Here is a 24038-nt window from a genome sequence, read left to right as displayed (position 1 = left end):
GCATCTCCCCGTGCCTCGAGGGCAGCTGGGGTGAGGCTGTTGCTCAGCCTGTATTTCCAAACGCTTGCACAGCCAGGCGTGGCGGTGGTTGCGCAAGGCGGGCCGTGCCAAGGCGGGCCGTGCCAAGGCGGGCCGTGCCAAGGCGGGCCGTGCCAAGGCGGGCCGTGCCAAGGCGGGCCGTGCCAAGGCGGGCCGTGCCAAGGCGGGCCGTGCCAAGGCGGGCCGTGCCAAGGCAAGGCAGGCCGTGCCAGTGCCCCGCCAGCCCCCCAGCAAGCCCCCCATCCCGGCTGCCTCCCATGCTGGGGGTGTCCTTCACCCCCGGCCTGCCCCCGGGGAGGTTTTGCTCCTCTTGGGATGGCAGGACCTGGCCTGAGTAAGGCTGATCCTTGGGAAGACCAAGGAAGATCTATTAGTAATCGCCATTTCTTTATTTATTTTTGGATGTTTCCTGGTTTCAGTGTTGTGCGATGTTTACCAAAGATGACCAGCCAAAGTAAACAGCCTGAATGGAAAACTGCAAATGAAAAAGCCAGCCGCATGGCAAACGCTGGTCCCTTGCCCTCAAGTGCTTTAGTCATTTCAGATTAGGTGCTCGCTTGCCGCTCTCCTGCAGATAGGCTTGTAAGGAATCGCCCTGAGACAAACCTGCCTCCGTATGCAGCCACTGGCAGAAAGCTTAGGCAGGTCTGGAAAGACTCTCTAGCAAGAGGAGGGATTAACATGCCTGCTCGTTAACTTTGGCAGCGTGTGTAGTCGTCGTCGTGCCAGCAGAGTCAGGGAAAGCAAGTGGGGAGGGATTATTTTATGATCGGTGGCGTTCCTGGGGGATGGGGGGTTCTTCTGGGGACTTCCTAGCAGGAGTAAGAGGCAGAGCAGAGCACAAAGCAGCTCCTTCACGGCCGGGAGGCTGTTTCGGCAGGAGGAGCGGTACGGAGCCAAAACGGATGGAAACACTCCCTTCTCCCTTAATCCAGTGGCAGAGCTGACTTACCCAGAGTGAGTCAGTGGTATCGATGTTGTCCTGTTACTTGGCGAGAAGTTAGGAGCTCACAGGTTTTTGTTGTCCAGCAAACCGGCTTGCCAGCTCCTTGCCGAGTTCCCCGTGAAAGAAAAGGGGCTGCCCAGCACGGAGACAGGATTTCTCCACCTGCAGAAACAGGGAACAAGTCAAACTCATTCATAGGCTGTGTTTCATCCTGACAAGTTGTGAGGAAAACTTATTTTACAGGAAAAATTAGACCTCCCAACAGTAGGAGAGAAGAACCCAGCCAGCCTTCACCGTATCCATCCCTCCTCCCATTACTCTCTGCATTTTTGTTAGCGACTTTTGAAAGATGCTGTTCAACTGGAAGGCTTTGCAAACATCAGAGGGGATGGAAACATGGAGACACCAGAGAGACGACCGAGAGGGAGTCCTCTCAACAGAGGGCCGTGCATCTCGGTATGCTTTGCTTGGCCTTTTGGTCCCAGATGTGAGCTGGGAACAAAGAGTTCCAGGAACCAACCCCAGAGAAATAAAGTACTCTGGAGGACTGATTTTAAAGGAAATTTGTTGAACCTATTAATCATGGAACATACAGGAAATTAATTTAAAATGATGTCATAAAAATAGCACATGAAAGAAGTGCAAATGTAACATAATTTCTATAAATAGAAAAGAACCTTTATACTGACACTTGTGTAAGTTACAAGCTGAAAACGAACCAGGTGGCCAGTCTATTGGGTAAGAGTCGTTAAACTTTGGATGCTAAGACCCAAAGAAACAAAGATCTTCTTGTGCCCGCAGGTGCAAACCTCATGGTGAGTTCCGTGTTGGAGGAATAGCACCTGAATTCATACAAGGTAAGAGGGTGCATCTAATTTGATGCTCTTTCCCACAGTAGAGCAGATGTAAGGTAGACAAATTTTACTACCCTATGGTTGTGTCTGAACCAACTTATTCTTGTCCTGTAGTTCCAGCTGTTGAGATGAAAGTTGGTTGGTTTTACTGCTTTTTTGCCTATGATATTTCCTTTGATTCCTCTTCCTTTGATAACTCTTCTGTCCAAAAGCTGCAAACTACAAACCAAATTACTTGAAAGCATGAGTTACCATGCATCCTACACTTATTAGAGATCTACTAAAGTCTTTTTAGCATTACTACAACCCCCTGTTGCAATCTTTGTATAGGTTTCCTACTTGTTTTCAAGTGAAGAGCGGGGTTTGTTTTGTTTTGTTTCCTGTTACCCTGTGCTTGCAATCACCTGTTGCACCGGGCTTTTGGTCTCTGTTGGAGTTCCTACGTCCTGCTGAAAGGTGTACAGGGTTGGCAATGTTTCTGGACCATCGCTACTGGAGTAATGGGACATTGCTAAGAAAGGACTATTCCCTCCCAAGTCCATGCCATTGCTGGCCGGCCTGTGCTCCCTTTCTTCAAACGAACACCATGACCTGGCAAAAACTGCTGGGTTGAAACAAAACCTGAAGAAAGAAAAGCAAAGCAAAGCGTTTCCCATCAAAGCTGTTGACTAAACACACCACTCTGGGAGAGCGTGGTTGGCTGCGGTGGGGCTTGCCGCAGGTGTCTCCAGACCATCCTGGACATACCTCCATTGACAAGGCACAGCCACACCTTACGTACCATGTCCAGGTAACTTTGTTTGGATGTTAGAGAGGAATTCAACTCAAAGTTTGTAACTGTGGGTATTTCACAGTAGTAGAAAGCGCGATGTTTTGGGGGTTGATCCCCTAGTATGGGGTGTTTCTGTAGATACTGTGACAAAGACAAAAAGTCATATTGCAGTACAGGCACAAGAGTTACGCCGTCCGTTCTGAATCTATCTGCTAAGCTGGTACCGCTACACTCAAGAAAACTTACAGAAGAACAAGAAATGCAATCTGAGGATAATTTAGGAGGAATGATTAAAATAGCTGAGTCTGTACTTGAAAATCAGCTTGGGATGTCTGTTTTCAATCATGTTCAAGTCTGGAAAGTCAGAGAATGGTCAGATATTGGAAATATCTAATTATTTGAAGATGTTTTGGTGGCTCTGTCAGATTCAACACACACTTTTCAAATACTTATTGACATAATTTTATGATCAGGATTTTCATTTTTAGTAAAAATGATTTTTTCATGGGTGTTTACAACTCTGCTGTATTCAAGCTTCTAAAAAGTAGGTTTAAAAAATTATACAAATGCAAAAGAACACAACAGAAATAATCCCTGCAAGAAACTCAGAAAAAATGTCACTTTTCCACTGCAGAAAAACTTCGAAATAGCTCATTAGATTTTTCCTAATTTTTTAAAATATGGAGCTTTGATAGGAGATAAGTCAAGAAAAGTACCTGCACTGAAGAAAGAGCTTCCGAGGTCTTGAATAACTGAAAATAAAGATTTGAAGTGGACTGGTTTTCTCTTTCTGAAATGCACTGTCATCTCTGAAATATTTCGTGGCATCAGGTACAGAGGGAGGCAGCAGTTGAATGCAAAGCCTGAACCGCCTGTGCAAAATATATCCTGGCATTGTCTTTTTTGGAACGAATACAAAAATCTTGATATTTTTATGGCATATGATAATGATCTGATTCATTTCCTGCTCACATTCTTGCCCAACGGTTAAACACAATTTTTTTTTGGTATAACAAGCAGTTAAATATGTATCTCTGCATCCCAGCACAGTGTTTTCCATCGCCGTACAGGAAACAAACTCTAGCTGGTTCTGCAATGACTTGGTCCCATTCCCAGGAATGTTTCCCTTCCATTAAAAAAAAAAAAGAAAAAGAAAAAAAGAGAAAAAAAGAAAGCACTTTTTCAGTGTATTAGCACTACGTAGACCTAGGTGTCCGTGCCCTCCTCTCAACGTGGCAAGACAAAGTTTGCTGGACCTTTCCTGCACTGAAGTGCACCGACGTGCACGTCCCTTTGCCCAGCCTCTCTCAAAGGAGCTTTTCCTCGGAGCTGAGCGAAGCCGTTTTTCCTCCTTGTGGGAAATTCCAGTGCTGGGATGTTAAACCCTAACTTCCTCACAACAGCCTGCCGGTGATGGCTTGCATCCGGTGGGCTGTGACAGGGCACTTTCTTTCCCGGTGAACTGAAATGAAGCAGAAGCCGTCCAACAGCGAACGTAAGAGATCCCACTCCTCTCTCTCCCCAGCCCCCCGAAGAGCAGCTTGTGCCTTGTAGGGCACGTGAGGACCCCAACCCTCGGGTGCCTGCAGTGGCCCCGATGGCCAGGGACCCGCTGGTGGGACGGTGCTGACTCAGCGCGGGCGGGTTTGGTGCCTCCTGGGAGGCCAGAGCCGAGGGTGGTTGCGGATCTGTCTGGAAACCTGCAGAATTCTTGTTTTGAAATAGGCATAGCACCTTGCTTTCTTAACATTTTATGTCTCCAAATACCTCTCTGGGCAGCCCGTAACAGATGGCCTCTGTCATAGACTTTGGGGTACAGCACAGCAAACTGATCGACACAAGAGTGCGATATATGTAGAGCAAAGAAAAAAAGTCCTTCCAAATACTAAGTGAGTGGTACTTTGGCAAGCTACACAGAGGTATTTCCTGAAGGTGTCTAAAAAACTGAAGAAGTAGCTTTGTACGTTGATAATGCTGAACCAATTAACAGTATGAAAATTGCAGAAAATATATTGAAAGAAAATGTGATTTCCAGACCATGTCTGTTTTAGGGGATGGATCCCCAGCAGCAGCAAGCTGGGAGCCCGTTTGCCCAGGTGATGAGAGGTACATTTGGGCTGACCTCCGAGGTCCCAGTACCGTGATGTTTGTGTTTCAGGTTCCCGAGCCCTACAGCCTGGTTAGGCTCTCTGTGGAGTGCCTGTGGAGATCCAGGGTTATGAATGTGGGAAGTATAAGGGCCGGTACAACCCAGCTAGCCTGTAAGAAAAGCTGAGGTCAAGGCTGCTCTGAGCAGCCTCTTTATGGGCCTTGGGCGCCTGCCCCCACCTGTGGTTCCCAAACCTGCATCTTCTCTGGGAGCTGGACCCCTTCCGCAGGGCTGCAGCAAGCCCTGGGCAGCGTTCGGAGGAGGTTATACTCAACCAGATGTATTTCCAGACAGACCTCTCCCCCACGCGCGCCAGGGGAGTTTCATTAGTTGTTGGTCTCAGTTTTATATTTTGCCTTACTCCCGGCAGCATGCCAGGAAGTCCCGTGGCAGGCATGCCCCAACGCGGGCACCTTCGATCCCCCTGTGTCCAGCGTTTGCGTGCGGCTCAGCTACCCGACAGCGTGCCTGGCTGGCGTCCGGCCCCACGCAGGTCTGGGGAGCAGGCAGCGATGGCTGGGGGGACCCATTCTGCGTGGGTCGTCTCAGAGTTCTCATTTTGGAGTAACAAATTTGCGCGGTGCTGATAACGGGCTTTGGCGTGTTTGTCATAGCGGTCTTCAGAGCAGGGGGCCAAAACCTCCTATAGTATTTACTGTTCTATAGCTGTGCGTTAATGGAAAATCCTAACGTTCCTGTCAGAAACAAATTGTTTTCACCCCACCTAAAGTGCGAAGTAAGAAAGGAACTGTGTTGTCCAGCTTTGCCTCCCCTGCAGGCTGCTTTCTGTTGATGCAATTTCCTTGGGAGTCAAAAACTCATCAGGAATATTTTGACAGAAATGAGGTCTTTTCTCTTGTTGAGTCATGCTGGTGCAACTGTTCTAGAAAAACAAAACTTTCCATATTATTAGAATGAGCTTTGGTGTCTTAGCCTGAAAACTTCCCTGCTAGCTGATCCTCTGTTAAGGCAGAAAATTGGCATCATGTTATTCCAACTGAATGCTTTCAGAAAAGATAGGATAAAAAAACCCTCCCAACCCTGCTTCCTTGGCAGAGGCAGTCCCGAAGGCTGGCTGTTGGATGAGTGTCGTGGTTTAACCCCAGCTGGCAACTAAGCACGGTGGGATGGGGGAGAGAATCGGAGAGGTAAAAGTGAGAAAACTCGTGGGTGGAGATAAAGACAGTTTAATAGGGAAAGCAAAAGCCACGCACGCAAGCAAAGCAAAGCAAGGAATTCATTCACTCCTTCCCATGGGCAGGCAGGTGTTCAGCCATCTCCAGGAAAGCAGGGCTCCATCACACATAATGGTTACTTGGGAAGACAAACGCCATCACTCTGAATGTCCCCCCCGCTTCCTTCTTCTCCCCCCAGCTCTATATGCTGAGCATGACACCATATGGTATGGGATATCCCTTTGCTCAGCTGGGGTCAGCTGTCCCAGCCATGTCCCCTCCCAGCTTCTTGTGCACCCCCAGCCTCCTCGCTGGTGGGGTGGGGTGAGAAGCAGAAGAGGCCTTGGCTCTGTGTAAGCACTGCTCAGCAGGAACTAAAACATCCCTGTGTTATCAACACTGTTTCCAGCACAAATCCAAAACACAGCCCCACACTAGCTACTGTGAAGAGAATTAACTCTATCCCAGCCAAAACCAGCACAATGAGTAACTATTTACACAGCATTATCACACTCTGCCACAACAGTAGGGCGGGGAGAGCCTGGAAGAAAAATAAAGGGAATCTGCCCCTTTGCATTTAAACTTTCAGTCTGAAGATCTAACCAAGGGATTGAGCAGCTGGCAGGGCAGGCCTGATACGGAACACGACAAAGTTAAAATTGTTTATTTTTCATTATAATTTTCCTTTTTGTTGCAGTTCGAAGATGAACGCCCGAAGCCCTGCAAGTCAGATTAAAGCACAGGCACCAGCAGTGCATGCCAAGGCTCTGCTTCCAGGACCATGAAAGGATGCCAATCCGTTCTGCTTTCAATTACACAAGTATCATACTTTCTGCTCCAAAGACTGCAAGCACAGATTTGACCGCTTTTCCTCGCCGTCCGTTTCCAGGGGGGGTTAGGAGAAGAGTGCCCCGGGCTCAGCCCAGCTGGCACCGCTGCGGCCGAGCCGACGCGCTGGCACATCCTGGTTACCAGGGGTAAGTATCAGGAAGCAGTTTTGCGCTGCTTGCAAAGCTTTGGAAAGCCTTTCTGCTCATATCGCAGGCTGGCCAACAGATTCGTGAGCTCCCTTCCTTTTCTACTGCTTCTGCCTTTTCTTCAGGGCAGGGGTCTGGGGCAGGGTGTCGCCTGGGTTGGGCCCCGTCCGCACTGCTCACTTGTCCTTTCTCAGCAGAAAAGCAGAAAGCGGCTCTGAGTCTGGATGCTGACGTACAGGAGGAATAAGAGGAAGGGAGGGGACGGCTGCAGGATCCTCTCATGTAGGGCTGAGGAGGGGAAGTGCTTTAAAGAGTGCGACGTGCCCAGATACTGCAGGAGATGGAGAAGTCGGTACCTCTGGCTGGCAGAGGGGAGAGGGCTGCAGGACTCTAGCAACCAGAGTCTGATCCTAAAGCCACGTTCCCTGAGGAACACAACACGGATGCAGAAAGAGGAGGCAGTGGGGATATAACAGTGAAATAATCCTTGCGACTCTGATGGCAGACTGGCTGAGGACCAGTGTTACCACTCGGTTCGCGGTTTTTGATCAACAAGTCCATCCCTGTGGGGTTCTGTCCCACATAAATATGCTTCTGTTTCTACATCTGTTTTGGTCAACACTCATCTAATACAGGCCCCCTCGCGCCGGTCGCTGCCCTGTCTGGCAGCGGCAGTTTCGTGGTGGAGGAGGGTTGCGGCAGGAGCCCGTCCCTCTGCCAGCAGAGGCAATGCAGGGACCTGGCACTGAGCTGCGGGAGGCAGGGATGCTGAGCAGGCTGTAGCTGGGGGTCAGGGAAGAGCTGGCTGAGGGAAACGCGTGCTTCTTGTGCTGCTGTCGGATAAACAGGAATATTTAAAGCAAGGGAGCTTCAAAAATGATGACCGCAGCTCTGTCTCAGCCCTATCCATCTGCTGACAAAGGCTTGCGTGGTGTCTCTGCTTGGAACATCTGCAGTTGCAAAGCACAGGCTCGTTGCAGATCGGTGCCCTTCTGCTGGGAAAAAGTAACGTACTGGCACAGGGGGAGGCACGTGCCTTTTTTTAAACGCTATAAAAGAGGAAGGATAATCATAGCTTAAACTTGGAGGAGGAGAGAACTTTGTTCAATGCTAAACGTGGAGAAAAAGCAGATGAATGGTATTCTCACCTTAAAAGACAGCAGCTTTCTCCTACTTTAGACTCTTTGATTTCAAAATAAGTTGTTTTGAGTCCAGGCTGCAGCTCAGTTTGGAAGCTGATGCTCTGGGAGGCAGGTGGCTAGTACCTTGCCTCTGTGTGTGGGGCAGCTTGTGGAGGGCATTTCTGGCCACCTTGACCATCCTCGGACCTTCCTGACTCCGGATAACCTGATAAATTCCTGACAAATTGACCTGGAATGAGAGAGAAAGAAGTTGTGCTGCTTGTAGGCTTTTTTCCCTACTGATGGAAACAGGCAGAAGGCCCACCCTGATTTCTTGGCTTTTTAAGCAGCTTGCTGAAATGAACTGCTTGGTTTGTGAACTGCGGCATGGGAAGGTGGGCAGGGTCACTCCAGTCTTCTCTTTCCGAGAGAAACCAGAAACCTGGCCCAGTTTAGAAGCGTGACGAGAATGGGCTGAGCCTGGACGTTAGGAGAGAGCCCGTACTTCTGAAAAAATAGCTGGCGCTTACCTCGAGTCTCTACAAATGCGTGGTGGTGAAGCTGTAGCAGATAGAAAAGCATGCCCATTTCGCATTCAGTGAAGTACATGGCCTCATAGGTGGTCTTCTTCTCCGAAGCGCTTCACAAATTTAACTATATTTAACTTTATCAAGGAGTTGCAATTTGGATGGCAAAAACATAGAGGAATGAGTCACATCAAACTCTAAATTAACATTTTTAAACATTCTGAAAACTGGAAGTCTTCCCTGTTGAAGAACAAGAACCATTCCAGCTGAGAGGTGCTAGAGGGAATGGGTAGCTTTGGGGAAGTTGATGACATCCCTTCGCTAAAAGACCGTTTCCCTTCTCTGCCGCGTCCCACAGCTGCTCTGTCTCTATTTTAAAACGTTGTTATGCTTATCATCTATCCTCTGTAGCAGACAGAAAAGACAAGAGTTTCTCAGTCTTTCAATTCCTCTTTTTGGAAAGCATCAAGTTCTTAACCTAATGTGCAACGCTAATTTCAAGACAGTGGGACTGAAGGTTGCTGTGACTCGGGCTTCGGGCTTCTGCTTGGGCTTTGCCACCCTTGAGCACACAGATGCTGCCGTCTGACACGTGGCAGGTGGCAGGAGGCAGGAATCTGTCTGTCTGTCTGCTCTCAGGCAGGTACCTCTCGGTGCAAGCGCGCAGCAGATCGTGACAATTTCTGCGCACAGAAAAAAAAAATGGAAACTGCAGTAAGAAGGTTTGGTGTTTGAATTTAATGGCTTTCCCTTTCAGAGCTGGTAGGAAGACTCCCTACCCCTTTATGCATGCAGCATGCTTGGCCGTTTGACCAACCGTGTGTTTCCATTCAGTCAGGCTAAAATAAATATCATCAAACCTCCCTTCTCAAAATTGCCGTGGATGTTTACAGAGGGATACTTTCTTTCAAACTGTCTTCTTTTTCAGACAGGGTATCATTCCCATTCTTATGCATTTTCTATTTGTTGATGCCATACGACTGTGCTGCCCTAGGAAATGAAATGATGCTGAGTGTTTCTCTAGTACCCTCTTTCACTAAACAATTTGACTCCGACATTTATATGCAGAGATGTTCCATTGCTCCGTACAGTTAACAACCCCCCAGTGCATAACCAAACAATAAGTATCGAAAGTAGAGATGCAGGGAGGTGAATGCAATTCTGCCTAGGAACGATTTCTGCACTTAATGCTGGAGGAAGTGATTGTGACAGAATGATTTGCGCAAAATGGTTGCATCAGCCTTTCCAGCGATGGGCGATGACCGGAAAGGGAGAGAGATCTGCCAATGAATTTCAGCTTGCAAAGAGAGTGCGAACACAATCTGTGCTCATTTTTGTGTCCCTAGTCAGCAGCAGTGATAGAAGTGGTTGAAATGTGAATTTGAAGGGCAGCGTCATGTGTGCCAGACAATGCCGAACTCTTCAGAAGCCATGGTTTCCTTAGGGGAGCAGCCGCTAAAGAAAAGCCACGCAAACTGGTATGCTTCACTGGCTGAGTAGAGGATGTTGGGAAACTGTCAACATAAAGTTTTGTTTGAGGAGCACAGGCTGAAATATTTTCTCACTCCAGGACTGTTGTCGCATCAGACCTGCCAAAGGGTTTCCAGCTTTTGTTGTACTTGCAGGTATGAGGTGACCACTTGGATCCCAGAGTACACAATCAGCACGCAAGGAGACTGAAACACAGCTTGCAGTACACAGGGTAAGTATTTACTCTCTGCTTCTTCAGGATTTGGGGCTACTGTTCGTCTGCGGTACTGGAACTGTTTACAGCAGCTTGTGAGCTTTAATAAGCGACTTATTTTCTGGTGGAGCCAATGGTGAAATGTTCTTTAGCACCTGTGGCAGAAACACAGCCCTTCTGTAAATTAAAATCAGTATTGTTCTAATTATATCCACTGTTTATAGCGTGATGGTAACATTCAATTCCCATCTATTACCAGTGCTGATTTACAGAAAAGGGCGATAGACTTGTTTGGTCGCATATCAGTTCTGCCTTTCCAGTAAAGAATGTAAATTGCTTATACAGTGTGTAAAAGGGTGTGCCAGGAGCCTACACAGCTTTGCTTTTAGAAGCCCTGAGGCTGGTGAGACTCCATGCGGGGGACCCCAAAATCTCTTCCAAGAAAGTTTGCAGTGGTGGAAGCCACAGCCCACTCGAAGGGCCGAGGCGGGGGGGACATGCTTTGTTCGGGCTTCTGCCTGCCGGGTAGCCATACTAGATGTGCAGGCTGATGTTGCAAAGGCTGTGAGCATTTAAAATCATAGAATCACAGAATCATTTAGGTTGAAAAAGACCCTTAAGATCATCGAGTCCAACCATTAACCTAACACTGCCAACTCCACCACTAAACCATGTCCCTAAGCACCACCTCTACATGTCTTTTAAACACTTCCAGGGATGGCGACTCAACCGCTTCCCTGGGCAGCCTGTTCCAATGCTTGATAACCCTTTCAGTGAAGACATTTTTCCTAATATCCAATCTAAACCTCCCCTGATGCCACTTGAGGCCATTTCCTCTTGTCCTATGGCTTGTGACTTGGGAGAAGAGACCAACCCCCACCTCTCCACAACCTCCTTTCAGGTAGTTGTAGAGAGCGATAAGGTCTCCCCTCAGCCTCCTTTTCTCCAGCCTAAACAACCCTAGTTCCCTCAGCCGCTCCTCAATCAGACTTCTGCTCCAGACCCTTCACCGGCTTCGTTGCCCTTCTCTGGACACGCTCCAGCACCTCAATGTCTCTCTTGTAGTGGGGGGCCCAAAACTGAACACAGTATTCGAGGTGCGGCCTCACCAGTGCTGAGTACGGGGGAACAATCACTTCCCTAGTCCTGCTGGCCATGCTATTTCTGATACAAGCCAGGATGCCATTGGCTTTCTTGGCCACTTAGGCACACTGCTGGCTCATATTCAGGCGGCTGTCAACCAAGAGCCCCAGGCCCTTTTTCACCAGGCAGCTTTCCAGCCACTCTTCCCCAAGCCTGTAGCGTTGCATGGGGTTGCTGTGACCCAAGTACAGGACCCAGCACTTGGCCTTGTTGAACCCCATACAATTGACCTCGGCCCATCGATCCAGCCTGTCCAGGTCCCTCTGTAGAGCTCTTCTATCCTCAAGCAGATCAACACTCTTGCCCAACATGGTGTCATCTGCAAACTTACTGAGGGTGCACTCGATCCCCTTGTCCGGATCATTGATGATCTACCCATCTTCCCCTGTTCAGGGTTGAAACATCCAGCTGTAGCTTTGTTGCTGAGAGGAGGCTTAATGTGAGAGATGTAAGAGGTGAGAACTATAGCCAATGCGCATATGAAAAGGCAGGACCTTGAGAACGATCCTTTATGGCTGTTGAGACATGATATGGCTGTATTCCAGAGATGTTTGATGCACGCCATGTTTGCAGGGCTGAGCAGCTGAAGTAGAAGAGGAAGACTAATGTCGCAGGATAACTCTTACAAGAAAAAATTTGAATCTGAACTTCCTAATAAAATTGCACAGGTTTTCAATTGTTTTCAGTTGCTGTTCAAAACTGAAAATCGACACAAACTTCTCTCATTTCTGTTTCCTACAGCAAAATGTTCAACCAAACAAAACACAAATCAAGAACTACACACACCTGGCAAGTGTGGGCCATCTACATGGTCTTAGCTGCAAACCTCTCTGAAGAGCAAGTGCTGAAGCAGGCTTGTCCTTCATGTGATGCCACTCAGCTTTGCAACTGCTCTTCCATGGGTTTGGACTTCATTCCCCCAGGGCTCACGGGCAAAATCACAGTGTTAAACCTGGCCCACAACAGGATAAAGCACATCCGATCCCAGGACCTGCAGCAGGCTGTGAACCTGAGAGCCCTGCTGCTGCAGTTCAATGAAATCAGCTTAATAGACAGGGACTCGTTTCACTCCCTCGGGAAACTGGAGCTCCTGGACTTATCAAATAACAGCTTGGCTCACTTGTCCCCTGCGTGGTTTGGGCACCTTTTTTCGCTCCAGCACCTCCACCTTCAAGGCAATTCCTACAGAGACCTGGGGAAAAACTCCCCCTTTTCTAGCCTGAGGAACCTGAGCTCTCTCTACCTGGGCAACCCGCAGTTCTCCACGATAAGGCAAGGGAACTTTGAGGGCATTGAGCTTCTCGACAAGTTGTGGATTGATGGTGGCAATCTCAGTCAGTACGAGCCGGGAAGTTTGAAATCGATTAAGAAGATAAATCACATGATCATAAACCTAAGAAATACGAGTGTGTTCTCAGCAGTTGTCAGGGACCTTGTGTACTCTGTCACTTGGTTAGAAGTGAGAGAAATTAAATTAAAGATTGAAAACAAAAGCTTGGTGCAGAACTCTACACTTCCTTTTAGGATACGAAAGCTTACGTTTAAAGATGCTTCATTCACAGATTATTATATTAGCCGAATAATAATATTACTGAAGGAAATCACATCTTTACAAGAGTTAGATGCAGTTGATTGTGTGCTTGATGGGACAGGACAATGGAATACTATAGAACTTGCAAGCAGTGGGCAAAGTTTTGTTGAAACAGTATCAATAATAAATATGATGATTCAGCATTTTCATTTGTTTTCTGACCTGGAAGGTATGGAGTCACAAATACACAAACTGAAAAGACTCACCATTGCAAGCTCTAGAGTTTTCATGGTATCATGCAACCTTGCAAAACATTTTTCATCACTTCTATACCTGGACTTTCATGATAATTTGCTTGTAAATAATCGCTTAAATGAGACAATCTGTGAACATGCTTGGCCGTCATTGCAAACTTTAAATGTAAGTCAAAACTCTCTAAAATCCCTGAAACAGACTGCAAGTTCTGTAAGTCGTCTAACCAAACTGATTAATCTTGATATTAGCCAAAATAAGTTTGGTGAGATTCCAGATGTGTGTGAATGGCCAAAAACCCTGAAATATTTGAATCTCTCCAGCACTCAAATTCCTAAACTAACAACTTGCATTCCCTCGACGCTGGAAGTTTTGGACGTTAGCGCTAACAACCTGAGGGAGTTTGGACTGCAACTCCCATTTCTCAGAGAGCTGTACCTTGCAAAAAACCAGCTGAAGACCTTGCCTGGTGCCGCATCCATTCCTAACTTAGTGGCCATGTCCGTCCGAAGAAACAAGCTCAACAGTTTCTCCAGGGAAGAGTTTGAGTCCTTCAAGAAAATGGAGCTGCTGGATGCCAGCGATAACAACTTCATCTGCTCCTGTGACTTCCTCTCCTTCATCCAGCAGCAGGCTGGGGTAGCCCAGGTGCTGGTGGGGTGGCCAGACAAGTACGTCTGTGACTCTCCCCTGGCAGTGAGAGGGGCGCAGGTTGGAGCCGTGCACCTCTCCCTGATGGAGTGCCACAGGTCCCTCGTGGTGTCGCTGGCCTGCGCCCTGGTGTTCGTGGTCATCCTCGTCCTCGTGGCCGTCGGCTACAAGTACCATGCGGTCTGGTACCTGAGAATGACCTGGGCATGGCTGCAAGCCAAGCGGAAGCCCAAGCGAGCCCCCCCGAAGGACATCTGCTACGACGCCTTTGTCTCCTACAGCGAGAACGACTCCGACTGGGTGGAAAACATAATGGTGCGGGAGCTGGAGCAGGCCTGCCCCCCCTTTCGGCTCTGCCTCCATAAGCGGGACTTTGTGCCCGGGAAGTGGATTGTGGACAACATCATCGACTCCATAGAGAAGAGCCACAAAACGCTCTTTGTGCTGTCCGAGCACTTTGTGCAGAGCGAGTGGTGCAAATACGAGCTGGACTTCTCGCACTTCCGCCTCTTTGACGAGAACAACGATGCAGCGATTCTCGTCCTCCTGGAGCCCATCCAGAGCAAAGCGATTCCCAAGAGGTTCTGCAAGCTGCGGAAGATCATGAACACAAAGACCTACCTGGAGTGGCCTCCTGAAGAAGAGCAGCAGGAGATGTTTTGGGAAAACTTGAAAGGAGCCTTGAAGTTGTAGAACAAGTCAGCAGCCCCCATTTCAGCATATTTCCACAAAGGATATATGTCAGTGTTTTTCTTGCTAAGACATTTTTCTTTCTTATTTTTCTGCCTAAGGAGAACTGGCTTTGTTGTATATAGAAATAATTATCATCATACTAAATGAGAAAGACCCACTTTAGACTTTCCAGTGATTTGATACTCTGATCTTTCAAAATCCCTGCCAATAACTATGATATTTGGAAGCCATGTTGGACTTCATATACTTTTTTAAATACATTTAGCTGAATGTAGGGTATTTCTGTACTTTTTCCTCCTGTTACCATATTCCCAACTAGTTCCTAACAATGCCATTGTAATTTACAAATGAAAATAAAAGCCAAGTGCTTCAATACTGCCCCGTGTCTATTATTATCCCTCAGTTTATTTTCAATGCCATCATGCATAGCACAGCAATTAAAATTAAATTCTGAAAAAAACCTGAGGACTTACATTAAAATAAGCCCTCTGAAGCACCACCACTGCTGTGCAACACAAAAATAAGACAGTACTAAGTACGTACTTCCATTCACAAGTCTGTTACTCTGGCTAGTTACACCAGAGTCTGTACCACCATGCACAGATTGGGATTTACTCAATACCTGTGAAGGAAGCATCCTGGCACCTTGTACAATGGCTGTGGTGAAATCCAGAGGCATTAGATCACTGTTGGTTTTTTTTTCCCTTAGGCTTCTTTCTCCCTGTGAATGCTTGTTTGTCCCTTCATGGTCACCACCACATTCCCTTCTACCTATCCACAGAAATAGCTGAAGCTTTCTAATTTGTGGGGCACGAGGCTGTGTTTCTAATGAGCGGGCTAGGTGGTGTTGCGGACTGGCTCACTTCATGTTTCTGCTTTTCTACTTTGCACAGCACATTTAAGTAATCATTGGGCCATGCACCCCTTAGAGCTCTACTTAGCTTCCTTTATAACCAGTGAAGAAAATCAGGCTGATAAGAGGCAATTTGTCTTCCTACTTCAGTATGAGGTGTCTCCTAGAACTACTGTATTGCTCTTCACCAATTACAAAGGGACTCTAGACAAGCAGGCAGATACAGATGCTTATATTAAGATAACTGGTCCCACCCTGAGTGCCTGGAGTCACAGCTGTTGAGGGTTTCTTGTGTGTTAGAGGTTCTTGTGGAAACCTGAAATTGTCTCTGAGGAGATAAAGTTAGGTGTGGGTTTCTCTAACTCGGTGCTTCCATTCTGCCCTTTGCTTGTGTTGCTGGAGCTTAAGTACAGTACAGAGTAATGAATCTTGATTAAACTTTAGACATGCAATTACTTTGTGGTGAAATACCAAAGCATTGGCATATGGGCTGAGTGTATATTTGAAAAATGGGGAAATTTGCTTATACATGTGTCTGTGTGTTGGTATGTATGTACATATTCATATATATGTATATCTGTGTACATGCTTATACACATGGATATATTCACACTCCTGTGTGTATGGGTATATGTAGACACACACATGAGATGATAGTTTCTGTGGGTGTAGCCTGCAAACACCACTTGCAGTTCTGCTTTCGTGTTATAATTATATCCCTAGGGTTAGTCCAAAGTCTGCTACAAAAGGATTTTTCTAGTCACTCTCTTGGAGAAGAATAGCTCAGAGGTTAATCAAGGCTGAACTCCAGGTAAGTGATGAGTGAATCATCTGACAGCAAACACTAAGCACCGATAAAACAGATGAGGAGGCTGCGCGCCTAGAGTTAAGGAGGGAAATCTGTCTTGCGGGTCGTTTCAAAGAGTTGGTCAGAGAGAGAGGTAGGAGAAGCCTTGGCTTTCACGCAGTACGCTCTTACCATAGACCCAGACTTTTATGGGTTGGCACATTTAAAAGGACTGATAGTGTTACTGCTCTTCTGCCAACCAGATCCCCTAGGTGGGAATTCCCCTACTTACATTGCCAAGGTTGAGAAGTGAAGTAGGAAGGAAACAGCAGCGCGAGAGGAAGCTGGGTAAAGAGCGATCAGCAAAAGAGAGATGAAACACGACATAGACTAACCAGCATGCAGGCAGCGGAGCTGGAGCTGGCATCCCCGGGAATCTCTTCTGCACGGAGGTGAGTTTGCAGGCGGGTGGAGGCTGGAGACAGGGAAAGAGAGCGGAGCTGCAATGCCAGAGCAAGAAGCAAGGAGGGAGCACTGGGAAGAGGCTATCTAATCTCTGCCACCGAGTCCTCCTCCTCTGCATGGGGCATTCAGGGTGCTTGGGGCTGCTGGGCAGGGGCCAGCTCGTGCAGGAGCGCAGGGCAGGGAGGGATTTCTGGCTGCCAGCAGAAGTGGAGCAGGCAGTGCCATCACAGGCAGCTGGCCGGGCTGGATCGCAGGCAGGCAGCAAAAGGAAGGCTTGCTGGGAGAGCTGGGACATGCTGATGGGAACAATGTCCTTCAGGAAAGAGGAGAGAGGAAAGCAGGAAAGTTTCCATAATTTTAGCTGCGTTTCAATTTCTACGTGGCTTTTTTTTCTTCCCGGTGCAACAGGGAAAAGAGATTCCTTGGTAGGGCAATGATATCTTGGACTGGGGCTATATTTCTGAGTGGGTGCAGAGAGGCCTGAAACAACCCTGTAAGTCAGGGTCTTGAGCTGCATTATTAGACAGGAATGGGAAGGGGAAGAAAATGCCTGAAAATGAATGAGGGTGGGAATGGGATTTCCCTGAGTGTCTGCTCACGTTACAGAGGAGCAAAAAAACCTGGAAAAGATGCTCAGGGAAGTGACAATAAAGAAAAGCATCCTGTGCCACCAAACGGGGTTCCGTCCTGCAGTCCCTGGTTGGTTTCCAGCTGGTGAGCTGGAGAGCCATTAGGCTCAGTCGGTATTTGCTGTGCAGTACCTGCCCAGTTCCCTTCTGTGCTGCCCATTTTCCAGCTGTAAATAACCTACCTATAGATAGATTTTGATTGGCCAGGCTGCCTGGTTGTTTCTTTTTCTAACAGTAAGCATTTTGATGGCAACTTTAAAAATACCACTTAAATTTTTTTGCTTGCGAAACTCATCTTACTCATAGCTTTGCTCCTATGGCCTACAGCACTGTGTTATCCAGCCAGACTTGCGAGACCAAAAAAGCCCCATAAAAGAGCCTCAGCTGGACAGCAGGTGAGTGTAACTGCGGATCGCAATTCTTTGGGTGGGATTCACATGGACAAATACCTAGGTATCTAAACTGTGGTGCTCCATTTTAAGTTGATAGGGTCATTTCTCTTGGAGTCATCATATCTTAATGTCAGCGTCCAAAAGACATGATGTGAATTTCCCCTAAAAGCTGTTATTTCTCTCCATTGACTTTGGAGGACATAGTGGGTGATCAGCTTAGCTGTGGGCATCTAAAGACAGGGGAGAGAACCGTGTCCTTCAAGACCCAAAGCTCTACATCAGTGAGAGACAGAGATTAAAAGAAAACAACACAAGAGGTCAAGATGTTTATAGTCCTTCAGGTGGGAAGAGATGGAATGATTGAAAAAATTATCCACAACTTTTTATCCTCTCCCCATATGCCCAAACAATCTCAGCTAATTCTGCCCCTTTTGAATAATTTTACACAACTCTGGCTAAAAATAATGCAACTAGAAGGGTAGGACTTGTCTGTATGAACTTGCCTGCGTGGGTCAGCTATTGTAAACCAAATGAGAGTATGAATTCAAAGTACAGTAGATCTTCTGCACAGAGTCTCAGAGGGATGACTGAAAGAGAAAGCACTTCTCAGTGAACCAATCTAACCTGATTAAGCTGATACAGAGCCCACGATGATCTTCGGGAACCTGTTCATTGGCCTCTTTGGGGTTGGTTCACTCTTTTCACCCTCAGTAAGATACCTACTGAGGTAGGGGGCTTTGTGACACACCGGGGAAAGTTATACTTTAAAAGTGCTCTTTGATCCTTGTCAAGAAAGCATAAACAAAAAAAAAAGGGTTATAATTCAATATGTAATAAGGGTTTTGAAGGGAAAACAGCTCTCTCAGGCTTCCAGAATTGTTTTTCCAACTCCTCAGAGGGACAGAAGAACTAAAGTCACCTTGTTGAGAGTAAGGACGGGTTGGATATTGCAGCAAGCTCTGTAACACAAAAAGCCATGTCAAATCAGTACTATGAAAGGTACAACCGTGAGAGGAAAGAGAAGTGACACAGGATCCACGGCTGTGTGGCTTCTCTTGAACCATTTCAGTCCAGAAGATGAGGAACAGGCTGTGAGGCTGGAAAAAGCTGATCTAGTCCAGCCAGCTGCTCTGATCTGCAGGAGGCTCCAAAAGCCCCTGGCTCTTCCTCGTGGCTGTGACTTCCTCTTCTCTCTGCCACAGACACCCAAAGCAGAAAAAGCCACTGGCAGAGGAGAAGGACGTGGCAGTAAAAAGGAAGAGCTAAGAGTCGGTAGGTTACAATGGTCAGTTTTCCCGGCTTAAGTTTCATTAGCAAGTATCGGACTGATGGCAACATAATGATGGCCTATACAGCCATCCAGGCAAATATTAATTTCCCTGCTCCTAGCATATTTCCAATCAGAATAGCCAAAGGCAGATAAAATGAGGAAAGGAACTGAAACATATGCAGCCCTCTTCTCCCTATTGTCAGAATTGAGATTAGACACACGCTTGAAATGAGTATTAAATGTGAATGTCATTATCTCCCGCATGATGCTGAATCTTCTTGATGTAACCAGGATTTGAAACACATACAGGAGACTCCCCACAGTAAAAAATGAATATACAAAAGAATATTCACAGATGCAGAAGAAAAAGACCTAGGGCGAGGCTGAGGGGGGATGTATGGGGACTATTTCCTAAACAGGTGAAGGATCAGATTAGTAATAAGGTGATTATTCAGAGGTTTAGCTGAATCTGAAAAAGATTTCTGCAGCTGTTAATCGATTTGATAGTCCTCATTGCAAAATTAGAAACCACAGGGGAAAAAATAGTAAATTCAATGTATGTAGCATTTAACAAACTATTCTAGAATATTTGTGTACAATATGCCTTTTTTTGACTAATCTGTTTCACCTGTGAACAGTGTTAAAAACTAATATATTTATAGTGCCTTCAACAGGACAGACCAGTAAAGGTTATGTTTTAGATATATCCAAAATGTACCTTCTTCAAAACTAACTATTCATCTAAATATTTCATATTTTAGGCAAAATAATGACTACACACACCTGGCGAGTGTGGGCCATCTACATGGTCTTAGCTGCAAAGCTCTCTGAAGAGCAAGTGCTGAAGCAGGCTTGTCCTTCATGTGATGCCACTCAGCTTTGCAACTGCTCTTCCATGGGTTTGGACTTCATTCCCCCAGGGCTCACGGGCAAAATCACAGTGTTAAACCTGGCCCACAACAGGATAAAGCACATCCGATCCCAGGACCTGCAGCAGGCTGTGAACCTGAGAGCCCTGCTGCTGCAGTTCAATGAAATCAGCTTAATAGACAGGGACTCGTTTCACTCCCTCGGGAAACTGGAGCTCCTGGACTTATCAAATAACAGCTTGGCTCACTTGTCCCCTGCGTGGTTTGGGCACCTTTTTTCGCTCCAGCACCTCCACCTTCAAGGCAATTCCTACAGAGACCTGGGGAAAAACTCCCCCTTTTCTAGCCTGAGCAACCTGAGCTCTCTCTACCTGGGCAACCCGCAGTTCTCCACGATAAGGCAAGGGAACTTTGAGGGCATTGAGCTTCTCGACAAGTTGTGGATTGATGGTGGCAATCTCAGTCAGTACGAGCCGGGAAGTTTGAAATCGATTAAGAAGATAAATCACATGATCATAAACCTAAGAAATATGAGTGTGTTCTCAGCAGTTGTCAGGGACCTTCTGCACTCTGTCACTTGGTTAGAAGTGAGAGAAATAGCATTCAGTATACTTGCTGAAATGCAACTATTGAGAGTCATGTCTTCTTCTTTTGCAAAGAAAATTTCTTTTAAACAGACCTTATTAATAGATGCTACTGTGCCTGACATTGTCAGCACTTTAGAAGACATGCCAAAATTAGTGGAGGTGGAGCTGATAGACTGTAGACTCTTGGGAACTGGACGATGGAAAACACAAATTCAAGCAAACCAATCACAGACTGCTAGAGTTCTGACAATAGAGAAATTATCTATAGAAAAATTTTATTTGTTTACGGATCTTCAGGCTGTGGAAGGTCTACTGTCTCTCCTTACCAAAGTCACAGTTGTAAACACCAAGGTCTTTTTGGTACCGTGCAGACTTTCACAACATCTTCTGTCATTACAGTATCTTGACCTTAGTGCAAATTTGCTTGGAGACCAGAGTTTGGAGCATTCGGCCTGTCCTGGTGGTTGGCCCTCACTACAAACTCTAAATTTAAGTCAGAATTCACTGAGTGACTTAGAAATGACGGGTAAAAGTTTGTCTCATCTAAGAAACCTAATTCTCTTAGACGTTAGCCAAAATAACTTTGGTGAGATTCCAGATGTGTGTGAATGGCCAAAGAACCTGAAATATTTGAATCTCTCCAGCACTCAAATTCCTAAACTAACAACTTGCATTCCCTCGACGCTGGAAGTTTTGGACGTTAGCGCTAACAACCTGAGGGAGTTTGGACTGCAACTCCCATTTCTCAGAGAGCTGTACCTTGCAAAAAACCAGCTGAAGACCTTGCCTGGTGCCGCACCCATTCCTAACTTAGTGGCCATGTCCGTCCGAAGAAACAAGCTCAACAGTTTCTCCAGGGAAGAGTTTGAGTCCTTCAAGAAAATGGAGCTGCTGGATGCCAGCGATAACAACTTCATCTGCTCCTGTGACTTCCTCTCCTTCATCCAGCAGCAGGCTGGGGTAGCCCAGGTGCTGGTGGGGTGGCCAGACAAGTACGTCTGTGACTCTCCCCTGGCAGTGAGAGGGGCGCAGGTTGGAGCCGTGCACCTCTCCCTGATGGAGTGCCACAGGTCCCTCGTGGTGTCGCTGGCCTGCGCCCTGGTGTTCGTGGTCATCCTCGTCCTCGTGGCCGTCGGCTACAAGTACCATGCGGTCTGGTACCTGAGAATGACCTGGGCATGGCTGCAAGCCAAGCGGAAGCCCAAGCGAGCCCCCCCGAAGGACATCTGCTACGACGCCTTTGTCTCCTACAGCGAGAACGACTCCGACTGGGTGGAAAACATAATGGTGCGGGAGCTGGAGCAGGCCTGCCCCCCCTTTCGGCTCTGCCTCCATAAGCGGGACTTTGTGCCCGGGAAGTGGATTGTGGACAACATCATCGACTCCATAGAGAAGAGCCACAAAACGCTCTTTGTGCTGTCCGAGCACTTTGTGCAGAGCGAGTGGTGCAAATACGAGCTGGACTTCTCGCACTTCCGCCTCTTTGACGAGAACAACGATGCAGCGATTCTCGTCCTCCTGGAGCCCATCCAGAGCAAAGCGATTCCCAAGAGGTTCTGCAAGCTGCGGAAGATCATGAACACAAAGACCTACCTGGAGTGGCCTCCTGAAGAAGAGCAGCAGGAGATGTTTTGGTTTAATTTGAAAATAGCTCTAAAATCCTAGACAGGGACATTAAAGAATGAATATATAGCAAATGTACTCTGGATTTGTTTCCCTTGCCTGTTGGTCCCATCACCCATCTGTATCTTGAGAATAGAGAGCTGAGCTACTGTAAATTCTATTACTTGCTGTGAGATTATTTTCTTTTTGTAGCCATGGTTGTGAATTGTTGTACTGGTTCGGGCTAGAATGGAGTTAATTTTCTTCATAGTTGCTCCTATGGTGCTGTGGTTTGGATTTCTGAGCAAAACAGTGTTGATAACACAGGGATGTTTTAGTTATTGCTGAATAGTGCTTGCACAGCATTGAGGCCTTCTCTGTTTCTCACACTCTCATGCCAGCGAGGAGGCTGGGGGTGCATGATAATTTGGGAGGGGACACGGCTGGGACAGCTGATCCCAGCTGACCAAAGGGATGTCCCATACCATACGGCGTCACGCTCAGCAATAGAAGTTGTGGGAAAGACAGAGGAAGGGGGGACGTTCGGGGTGATGGCGTTTGTCTTCCCAAGTAACTGTTACACGTGATGGAGCCCTGCTTTCCTGGAGATGGCTAAACATCCGCCTGCTGACGGGAAGGAGTGAATGAATTCCTTATTTTGCTGTGTTTGCGTGCAGCTTTTGCTTTACCTGTTAAACTGTCTTTATCTCAACCCACGAGTTTTCTCACTTTTACCCTTCTGATTCTCTCCCCTGTCCCACTGAGGGGGGACTGAGCGAGCGGCTGCGTGGGGCTGAGCTGCCTTCTGGGGTTAACCACAACAATTGTCTACACACGTTAATCAGCAGTGTTAGCAAAAGCTGTTTCATTTAAATATTTAATGGTGAAAAGTTGTTTAGATACACAGCTATGTAGTTTATGTATCTTTATCTTTGCAAAAGCTTTAGGAGAGAGCCTGCCTAGCCAAGGGTTTTTCTGCATTCTTTGTATAAACCACTTCTAATCAAATGCAATAAAAGTTAGTTTATGGAGCAAGGATTTTTTGTCCTAGCTCTCTTAGTTAGTGGATCTAAGGACTGATTCTCAGCAGTATGTCACAATCACGGGAAGTTAAATGTCCAGATCTCCCGAGTATCGTGGCTGCAAGGCTTAATGTAAAAATTAAGCCAGACCACACTGCGGTCCTGGCTGTTGTAGCATGTATGTTCTATGGCAGACAACTTTCTCGGTGAAAGACACCTATGGAGGATGATTTCTGTCTAGTTTCATTGTACCATATGTGGGAATAGATACTTCAGAGTAGGGTCCAAACAGGGTCCAATAGGGTCTGACTTGTTTAAATGGAGTTTAAGCTATTCTCAGCTAGAATGTGGGAGACACTAATATATATGTAGTCTTTGAATCCAACACCATACTATTCTCTCTGATCAGCAGCCTTAGCACAGGCACGAAAAGGGTGTTTCCTACCTTTCTGCTCTCTCTATAAACATAGACCACAAGACCAGAGTGGGTAGAGAGCATCCTACCTCAGACATTGAGTTTGCTATCAGCTGGGGCCATCTTTTCTCGAGAAGATTGCTGGGACAAGGCCCCTAATTGCTGAAAAAGTGGAATAAATGGGAGACACTGGCACCAGGCTCTTCCTTCAGAGGTGATTTAAAAAGAAAGGGGTATCTTAGGTGATACGTGCCTTGCAGCCACAGGAAATTTCAGATGAACACTAACACCTTGAATCTGGTAGGCCAGAGGGACAACTACCTTCTGGATCAGTTCAGGGCTTATGCACAGTGTAGGGCATTTCCAGGCATGTACAGAAGCAGACCTTAAAAGCCTTCACATGGAAAAGCCTACAGCATTTTGCTGTATCTGTGATGAGATCATGTCCAAGTCAGTGTTTTTATTGTTGTGTTTTGGTCTGGGCATCTAATGTGTACAAAATCTCTGTTCAAACACCTCAATATTTGTACTTGAGTTGGTACATTGGAAGTCTCATCTCACAGCTAGTTACCTTGTGTTACTGCTTTTAGGAAGTTCTTCTCCACACAGCCAACATGTCAGTGACAGCAGAAG

The 24038-nt window shown here is 46.9% G+C and overlaps 2 protein-coding genes and 1 long non-coding RNA gene across 6 annotated transcripts; 2 read left to right on the top strand and 1 right to left on the bottom strand.

Moving 5' to 3' along the window:
• Window positions 1-336: 336 nt before the first annotated feature.
• LOC142409190 (uncharacterized) lies at window positions 337-3445 on the bottom strand. Of its 2 annotated transcripts, none has more exons than XR_012775531.1 (3): window positions 3328-3445; window positions 1914-2058; window positions 337-1147 (listed from the first exon to the last, which is right to left on the bottom strand). It is a non-coding gene; the product is annotated as an uncharacterized LOC142409190 (long non-coding RNA). The 2 variants fall into 2 exon arrangements; XR_012775532.1 differs by lacking the exon at window positions 3328-3445 and adding an exon at window positions 2621-2755.
• LOC142409189 (toll-like receptor 2 type-1) lies at window positions 1716-14883 on the top strand. 3 transcript variants are annotated; one of them, XM_075500420.1, is made up of 4 exons: window positions 1716-1842; window positions 6633-6912; window positions 10186-10262; window positions 12129-14883. In XM_075500420.1, exon 4 carries the CDS (start codon window positions 12133-12135, stop codon window positions 14512-14514), a length of 2382 nt encoding a protein of 793 aa, XP_075356535.1. In that variant the 5' UTR covers window positions 1716-1842; window positions 6633-6912; window positions 10186-10262; window positions 12129-12132; the 3' UTR covers window positions 14515-14883. The 3 variants fall into 3 exon arrangements, with proteins under 3 accessions (XP_075356535.1, XP_075356534.1, XP_075356536.1); XM_075500419.1 differs by lacking the exon at window positions 1716-1842 and adding an exon at window positions 3852-4106; XM_075500421.1 differs by lacking the exons at window positions 1716-1842; window positions 6633-6912 and having other exon boundaries at window positions 9833-10262.
• Window positions 14884-19678: 4795 nt separating this feature from the next.
• TLR2 (toll like receptor 2) lies at window positions 19679-22051 on the top strand. Its single transcript, XM_075500418.1, has one exon. It carries the CDS (start codon window positions 19680-19682, stop codon window positions 22029-22031), a length of 2352 nt encoding a protein of 783 aa, XP_075356533.1. The 5' UTR covers window position 19679; the 3' UTR covers window positions 22032-22051.
• Window positions 22052-24038: the final 1987 nt, after the last annotated feature.

Source organism: Mycteria americana, chromosome 4, assembly GCF_035582795.1.
Source record: "Mycteria americana isolate JAX WOST 10 ecotype Jacksonville Zoo and Gardens chromosome 4, USCA_MyAme_1.0, whole genome shotgun sequence".
NCBI lineage: Eukaryota > Metazoa > Chordata > Aves > Ciconiiformes > Ciconiidae > Mycteria > Mycteria americana.
The sequence above is the reverse complement of the archived record's forward strand: the minus strand, read 5'-3'. Positions and strand labels throughout refer to the sequence as shown.